The 9089-nt window shown below is 34.3% G+C and overlaps 2 protein-coding genes across 3 annotated transcripts in view; one reads left to right on the top strand and one right to left on the bottom strand.

The window, feature by feature from the left end:
* Positions 1-570: 570 nt before the first annotated feature.
* Positions 571-9089, bottom strand: part of LOC107449542 (uncharacterized) — a 28818-nt gene continuing 20299 nt past the window's right edge. For both annotated transcript variants that reach the window (XM_087152976.1, XM_016065100.4), the window contains exon 2: positions 571-1819. In XM_087152976.1, the coding sequence (XP_087009102.1) occupies positions 1225-1536 (312 nt within the window). In that variant the 5' untranslated portion in view covers positions 1537-1819 and the 3' untranslated portion in view covers positions 571-1224. The remainder of the gene's footprint in view (positions 1820-9089) is intronic.
* On the top strand, positions 3803-4603 carry LOC147803021 (uncharacterized). The gene has a single exon (XM_087152841.1). The coding sequence runs from the start codon at positions 3803-3805 to the stop codon at positions 4601-4603; it is 801 nt and encodes a 266-aa protein (XP_087008967.1).

Genomic DNA, 9089 nt, shown 5'->3' with positions numbered 1-9089 from the left:
TTTTCTTTTTCCCTTAATGTTTTACTTGCTAAATATGGCACATTCCATTTCTTTTAAGGCTATTTTATTATTTTAATTTTAGTAGAAACTTTCCCCAAGAGAAATTATTTCACTTATTTTTTTAAAGCAACTAAATTTAATTTGAAATTAGTAAACTGGAAGTAAAAATTCATTTTCATAAAATAAATTTCATATGTATTTGAAAGATTTTATCTTCAATATATTTCATTTTTCAAGTTCATTATACATAATCAAGGTCTCAATTTTCAATTATAATATTTCTTTCCAATTCAAAAATGAATTTCATGATGATATTTCAACAAAAGACTTATTTTGGAAAATGTTTTATATGTATTAATATATGGGCTTTATAATTATTAATTACTTATAAAGCAATTGTGGATTTATCTATTAATAAATGCACTTCTAAACTTTAGCGTTTAAAAATACTTAATTTTGACTCAATTCTATTATATATATATGAATGACTTATAAAAATCACTGCAATAGAATCAATTTTACACTTAAAATTAATTATAAGACAACTTGTAGAAAAACATAATACAAATGTAGAAAAAACAAAAATTTATTGAATAACATAAGAATAAATATATAAATAAGTGATTGTAATAAATATCGTTAACAAAATAAATTCTAATGCTTGATGAGATTAACAACAGAATGAGTAAGAATGAACATTATAATTCTTCGAAAACATCGTTTTATAATGTAGATTATGTCAATCGTAAAAATTTTTAAACAAAGCTCAGTAACATAGTAATTACTGGTGAAGTATGCAACAATAAAATGAAGAATTGAGGTAATGACAGTAAAAGTTAAAAGAAAATATTGAACAAATTTTAAAATTAAAGTCTTTGACAAGAAATAGATCAGAAAATGGTAAGATTGGATCGATTTATCAAAATCGATGTATGTAGAAGAATCAAAGCTAGTTTTGACAAATCAGTTCATAAGATAAACAAGTAAACATCATACCGGCGTACACCTTCAAAGCATCCTCAGTCCCAAGAAACATTTTGGCACTCTTACATAGTTGGTAGAAATTGATTTTCAGCAGGTTGCGAAGAGAATTGCTCTAGATTGGACTGCCTATCCAGCACCTTTGGCGAGGGCAGTAGCCGTCATCACCTGCCATGGCTGTAGATATGTATCACGATGTCTTCTGGTTGCCAAGATAGGTTACAGAAGTCCAGAGTACCGAGTTCACCGGATTTCGATTGAGGATCTGGAAGCCCGGGTCACATCTTCCGTTGATCCAGAGGTATCCTTGGTGCGGAAGGCCCTTTTGAGTTTATCCAGAACTTTGCTGTGGAACTTTTGCAAGGAAATGTCAGATTTGGCTGTTCTAGTGTAAGCAGGAGTGTGAGAGTGTCTGGGAGAACTTAGGAAGGAAGCACCAGCAGGGGAAGTGGACAGGCTGTGTCCCCTGGACTGCTGAGGAGTACCAGACTTGGTACTTGGGCAGCTGGCATACAAGTTGTAATCATTTTTCACAACAGGCATCATGAAAGCCATTTTTAATTGAGAGTTGAAAAATCGAACAAGTCCCAAAAGTGTAAATGAATCGTCAAAAATTTGACAAGTCTCTTAAGACAATATCCAAAAGAGAATTCGAGCAAGATCACAAGTTTAGAACTTCTCTAGGAGTTCAGAGAGAGAGTGTGGACTTGTTGGAGGCTCGTCCTCGTTTATAATAGCTCGGATCAAAGGGGAGGGAGCTGGCAGACATCCAAATGACTGGCGCCAGGCAGACAGATCAGGAACACGAGTTGCCAAGGTCAGGAAGGCCCGAGCAAGTCTGGGGGGAAGAAAGAGGGATGTTATCTCTGCCGCAACTAGTGGCGCGCATTCCAAAATGATTCTTTAATACAAAATGTGATTGATGGATGAATTATTTCATTTGTCGCCGTCTGCCTTTATTTATTTTTTTTTAAACGAAAGAAAATTCTGAGAAGAAAAAAATCTGTGGAAATGGAAGAGTTAATGTTTATTTATCTCTTCTCACCAATTAAAGCTCAATTCAGAAGGAAAAAAAAAAAACTTAACTTTTTCTACGAATGGCGTATTCAATTCAAAAAGTTGTAAGACTAGTATATTTTTTGTACATTATATAGTCGTATGTATATATACATACATATTTTGTCCTAGCATTTTTTTTATTGTTTTAGTAAAGTATAGTAAAGTTTAGAGGAATTAAATGAAATTTTGGAAGTGAGATTTTTTTTAAGAAGGCAAATGGAATGAAATGAGAAGAAAAAAAAAAGTGGAGAACTGATTAGCAATTTCATTATTATTTAAAAAAAATAAAATAAGCAGAAATATTTTAGAAACGTATTTTTGCCTTTTCTTTCTAACTAGCTTGTAGGTAGATTTTGAAGTTTTTAAGCATCTCCTAAATTCAAAATCAAATGGAGTACAAAATAATTTCTCGAATTCAATCTTTTTAAAATTTAACCAATTTCCGAGAACTGCCCATATATAACCCAATTCAATATTCTTTAAACATGAAATAAAAATTCACAAAAATTTGCGACAACAAAAAATACTTTTTCGTTGACCCCTAATTATAAAGAACTTCACTGTTATTGTAATTAAGAGTCCCCTATTCGCTGTCGCTCACCAACCCCCATGCTTCCTTTGAAATAATTTTGTTTTCTTAGCTCAAATTAGATTGTTTTTCCGAAAGCTGAACTTTTCAATCTAAAATTTCAGTATTTTCGAAAATTTTACAGTTCTCCCACGTCTTCCCCCTCTAAAAGATTACTTATTATCAATTTGTCTGGTTCTTTTTATAAATAATGTTTAAAATAAAAGCAGTTCAATCCTCATAAACATATATTGTGAATTCAATCGCATTTCCTAGAAACATAATTGATATATATATATTTTTTAAATAACCGTCGTTGATCAGCCGACCCTATTTTCGAGTTTACGATTACTAAAGTACTACTAAAGCATCTCCGTAGCCTTGTAATTTTGAACTCAATCCAGACGACAAGGGAACTCCTGGATCAAGTATTGATTGAAATTTGCCTTCATGGAGGACTTTTCAATGGAACTAACCCGCATTTGCGTTACATGGTGAGGAAAACCACGAAAGCCTCCCACAATTAGCCTGATGACAAGGGTACTCTCACCCATGTTCTATCTATCACTGAGGACATTTTAAGTCAGCACTGTGGTCAGTGCGAGTCGGGTGTGGAATTCGTATCGACTATGGTGAGCTACGAAGACACTGGGGCCTAAAAGTGGTGACCCGTTTGGACATAGAACACGTATAGTCTGCAAATAGAATGTGTTTCTTTCATGGTGGTGTCAACTGGCGTTCAGTAAGCTTATTCTACGACGTAAATATGGTCATTTATTTCAAATATTAGATGAAATTTAAATTTATAAATGCTTAAGATAATGCAAATTTTTTAATATTTCTATAAAGTTAATTGAACTTTTTAAAATATTCTGTCATTATATTTGACATTTAATAACTACTTTTCAATTTCGTAAACTTTGTTACTCTAATCTTAATTTACTATAAATTTCAATTACAATGTGTGAAAAGCAATGAATTTTTAATTAGAGTATAAGAAATACAATTAATTAGTTTCAACTTCACTTACAATAATTTTAATTTAAAATGAAGTATTCTTCAACTGTATTTTGCATTCTTTCTCAAAATGCATTTATTAACTTATGTTTGATATACTTCGATTAGAAATTTAAATTTGTGATTTATTGTGCATGCCTTTTACTTTTTGCTCTCTGACTCGCTCATATAAACAAAATGCCTGACGAAATTACTGCTTCTGAAAGCGTGGCAGATGTTGCTCGCGTCGCTTTTAAAGCACCCCCGTTTTGGCGCGCTAATCCAGAAGTGTGGTTTATTCAATTGGAATCTCAGTTTGTCGTATCTGGGATAAGCGCCGACGACACAAAATATCACTGCGTTGTGTCTGCTCTAGATGGAGACGTTCTAACTTTAATTTCGGATATTATTCGGCAGCCACCTACTGATAATAAATATGAAACTATTAAAAATAGAATAATTGCAAACTATGCAGATTCCGAAACTGCTCGTTTGAAAATGCTTCTTAAAGACTTAGAATTGGGAGATAAACGACCTTCTCACTTATTACGCTCCATGCAAGATCTCGCTGGTAATTCTATAAGCACAGAAATTTTACGTTCACTTTTTCTTCAGCGTTTACCGGTCTCCGTGCAACAAATTCTTTCAGTTTGCATGGAAAAAGGTGAGCAAAATTTATCTCTCCTAGCCGAGAAAGCCGATAAAATTTTGGAAGTAACTCAAAATTCATTGACAGTTAATTCTATAAATGTGACAGATGACAATTCGCGTTTTCAAAAATTGGAGGATGAAATTCGTAAACTTTCCGAGACCGTTACACGTTTGTCTAGACAACAATATCGGAATAAAAATAAATTTAGCACACGTAGACAAGGTTCTCGTTCACGGTCGACACAGCGCACTGTGGCTGGACCTCTATGCTGGTATCACTATAAATTTGGTACTAAAGCTAATAAATGCATTCCTCCTTGCAATTACGCTCAAAATTCGGAAAACTGATTGGACCCTCTGTTCATGCGACGGCAGATATAGGTCCTAGTCAAAGTCGCCTATTTGTATACGACAGACTCACCAACCGCCAGTTTCTTATAGACACCGGGGCTTCTGTTTCAGTTATTCCAAAAACACATATGCAGAAAAATTTGATTTCTAATAAATCTTTTGATATTTACGCTGCTAATGGTTCGAAAATTGCAGTTTACGGTCAGACAACATGTACTTTAGATTTCGGAATTTCCAGGCGATTTCAATGGAAATTTCTTGTCGCTGACGTTACTCAACCAATTTTAGGAGCGGATTTTCTTACCCATTTTAAATTGCTGGTTGATTTAAAAAATAAAAAATTGATTGATTCCTTAACTTACGCTGGTATTAAAGGGGAAACATTTCCTACTTTCTCTTTGGGTTTAACAACTATTGCAGAAGATGCTGTTTATCGAAAATTATTATTGCAGTACCCTCGCATATGTACGAATAACTTAACTTTCAGCACTTCAACTCATGATGTTCAGCATCATATTCAAACTACAGGTCCTCCGGTGTTTGCAAAAGCTAGACGTTTGCCACCGGATAAACTTGCAGCCGCCAAAAAAGAATTTGATTATATGTTAAAAACCGGCTTATGCAGGCCTTCAAGTAGCCCATGGGCAAGTCCCATTCATATGGTGCCGAAGTCAAACGGCACTTGGAGAATATGCGGTGATTACAGACGGTTAAATTCTATTACAATACCGGACAGATACCCTCTCCCACACATTCATGATTTCGCTTATAGCCTAAATGACTCAAAAATTTATTCAAAGTTAGATTTTGTTCGAGCGTATCATCAGATCCCTGTCGCGGAAGCAGACATTGAAAAAACAGCTGTTATAACCCCTTTTGGCTTATTCGAATTCACTAAAATGATGTTTGGGCTCTGCAATGCAGGACAAACTTTCCAACGCTTCATGCATGTCGTTTTAAGGGGATTAGAATTTTGCTTCGTATACCTTGATGACGTTTTAATTGCTTCTAAAACTTTAGAAGAACACTTAACTCACTTAAATATAGTTTTTAAACGTTTTGATGAATACGGAATTGTTTTGAATACCGAAAAATGTGTGTTTGGAAAATCAAAGTTAACATTTTTAGGTTTTGAAGTGTCTCCCGATGGAATTGCTCCTTCACCTAGTAAAGTGTCCGCAATTACCGATTTTCCCCAACCTAAAACTGTATCGGAATTACGTAGATTTTTAGCAATGTTCAATTTTTACCATAGATTTATAGATCACGCTTCCGAAAAACAATCTCTTCTTAGTTCCTTACTCACAAATAAAAAGAAAGACCCTACACCCATTAATTGGTCAACCGAAGCTGTGTGCGCTTTTGAAACTTGCAAACAAGCCATTTCTAAGGCAGCAACACTTGCACACCCCACACCCGCCGCAAAATTGTTTTTGCATACAGACGCGTCCGACGTTGGTATAGGCGCAGTCCTTCAACAGCTAAAAAACTCCACACTCGAACCTCTAGCATTCTTTTCTCGCAAACTCACGCTCACTGAAAGAAAATACAGTACGTACGATAGAGAGTTACTCGCAGTCTACTCTTCCATACGGTACTTCGCTCACATGTTAGAGGGAAGAGAGTTCCATGTGCTAACGGATCATAAACCGCTGACCTTCGCATTCCAGCAAAAATCGGATGACTCTTCACCTCGTAAAAACCGACATTTACAGTATATAAGTCAGTTTACAACGTCGATTCGTCACGTGCCTGGAAAAGAAAATGTTGTTGCTGATGCACTTTCCCGCATAGAGGAAATAGCACTCACTGGTCCAATGGACTACGCTGAACTTGCAGCAGCGCAAAAATCCGATCCCGAACTTAGCACTTTAAAGTCGTCAGCTAATTCTAGTTTAGTTTTCAAAAATATTGTATATCCTCCTGACGGTATAATACTTTGTTGTGATACTTCTACTAATGTTGCACGTCCATTTATTCCTCAATCTTGCCGACAAATATTTTTTTCCAAATTTCATAACCTGTCACATCCCGGTATACGCGCAACAATTCGTCTCATTAAACAAAGGTTCATTTGGCCTTCCTTGAATAAAGATTGTACCCTGTGGTGTCGAGCTTGTGTCTCGTGTCAGAGAGCTAAAATTCAAAGGCATACGAAATCACCTTTAAAAGATTATCCTCTAACTTCTGATAGGTTCGCGCATATACATATTGATATCGTCGGACCACTTCCTACATCGAAAGGTTTTAGATTTTGTCTCACAACAATTGATCGCTTCACGCGTTGGCCTGAAGCAACGCCAATTGTTGACACCACTGCTGAAACTGTTGCTGCTGCCCTACTGAATACCTGGATAGCTCGCTTTGGAGTTCCAGAAACTGTAACTACTGATAGAGGAGCACAATTTGAAAGTGAACTTTTTTCACAATTATCCAGAATGCTGGGTATACACAGAACTCGAACAACAGCTTACCACCCACAAGCTAATTCAATGGTCGAACGCTTTCACCGACACTTAAAATCGTCCATTAGAGCCTATGCCACAGAAAAATGGATCGAAGTCCTCCCACTAATTCTTTTAGGAATGAGAACTGCTATTAAAGAGGACCTCACCTTTTCAAGTGCAGAGATGCTCTACGGTACAACCCTTCGATTACCCGGAGATTTTTTCCGACCTTCCAGTACTGGCAAAGAATCCCGCAATGTCCCGTTTTTTGTACAAAAACTTCGTGAGTTCATGTGTACGTTGCTTCCTACTCAAGTACCACGGCACGGACAGCACAATATTTTTGTGCATCAAGACTTGAAAACGTGCACACATGTGTTTGTGAGAATTGACAGTGGCCGCCGAAGTCTCGAACCTCCGTATCACGGCCCACATAAAGTTGTTAAACGCAACGACAAAGTGTTCACCTTAAAAATTGGAAATAAAGAATCAACAGTAACCATTGACAGACTTAAACCATGTTTTACAGACAATACGTCCAATGTGCATCCAAGAGTTGAAAATCTCCCCACAAATCCTCCATATAAATCTATTCTAAAGAACAGTATGGAATCTTCACAACAATCAACGAATCTTACACCTTCCAAACCGAAACAGCATAAGGTTAAATTTGAAAACTCTCCTCGATCTTTAACCAAAACTACAATGAGAGGAACAAGGCCGGATTAACCATTAAGCACACTAAGCACGTGCTTAGGGCACCAGAGGATAGGGGGGCACCACAAAGCCTAACTAAATGTTCGCAGTAAATTTTTTTTTTTTTTTTTGGAACATTGATAATAAATTTATTATTTTGAGCTTCCATTTTAAGAGTAGATAGCAACCATTTCTAAGTACGAAATTTCACATAATAAAAGGAAAAAAAAACAAAAGATGTTTTGTATCAAAAATTTTCGATCTTATAATGAAATTAGGTAGTGAATTTCTATGCGATAAAAGCTCTATTTATTTATCCATTACAATGATTCCATAACATACTGCTACGATTCATGTTTACAGAATATTTTTCGCAGTTGTAGAAGTTAATACTCCAGAAATTTGATATTTTTATGAAAAAAAATTTGATTTACAAAATTTTGATGCAATGGTTTGATGATGTAAAAAATGTGATTTTTGATGTGAAAAAACAATCTATGTTGTGCATGTTTGCAGTTTCTGCGCATGTTTTTGTTTATACTACATAAAATATTTGCTTATACTATATTTTTAATTATATTCTCATTGCAACTGGAAAAGAAGTCATCAAATTAAGTAAAGGTTGTGTTGCAAAAATTTATTTCAAAAATTTACGTCAAAGAATTTTTTTTATTCACTAAATTAAGAAAAAGGAGCTGTGTTTAAGTGTCATTTTTCGAAATTTCTTTGTGGTGGAGAGGTTAAATTTAGGAAAAATATGACCACACACTTCGCATCACTTATGATTTTTTTTATCTATATATATCGAATAACGAAATTAGATTTTAAGATTTAAAATATATACTACGTAATATGAATGCAATCAGCTAGTTTTTGAATAAGGAAAGAATTATAGGTTCCTTAGTCCTTAGAGTCTTGTATAAATACAAATGTTATAAAAGTTGAGCACAAAAAATGTGTAAATTCTCAATGTGAACCGGATGTTCGTTGACATTGAAAAATACGTTAAGAAGAGTACCCATTAAAACTAATTTAATTTTGAAAGCAAATGTAAGAAATAAGTAGCAAGCAATAAAATAAAATTTTTAATCATTGAATTTTGTTTAGTGCAAGTAAACTATATTTTGTGCATCTTATAACGAAATTTGTAAAAATTATAATTAAGAAATAAGAAAAGTACTGAAAATTTCAAATTAAAAATAAATAGCAAATTTAAGAAAGATATTTTTATTAATTGAATTTTAAAATATGTTTAATAACTAATAAGGAAAATCCTTAATGATAATGATTATATATATATACAATATATGTGTGTAATTTCATCAACTTTTATTATGATG

This window comes from Parasteatoda tepidariorum, chromosome 10 (assembly GCF_982258835.1).
Source record: "Parasteatoda tepidariorum strain Cologne lab strain chromosome 10, Ptep-v5.0, whole genome shotgun sequence".
In the NCBI taxonomy this organism is placed as follows: Eukaryota; Metazoa; Arthropoda; class Arachnida; order Araneae; family Theridiidae; genus Parasteatoda; species Parasteatoda tepidariorum.
The sequence above is the reverse complement of the archived record's forward strand: the minus strand, read 5'-3'. Positions and strand labels throughout refer to the sequence as shown.

Excerpts from the sequence above, each read along its gene's own strand:
- LOC147803021 (XM_087152841.1), top strand. The coding sequence starts at position 3,803 with ATGCCTGACGAAATTACTGCTTCTGAAAGCGTGGCAGATGTTGCTCGC.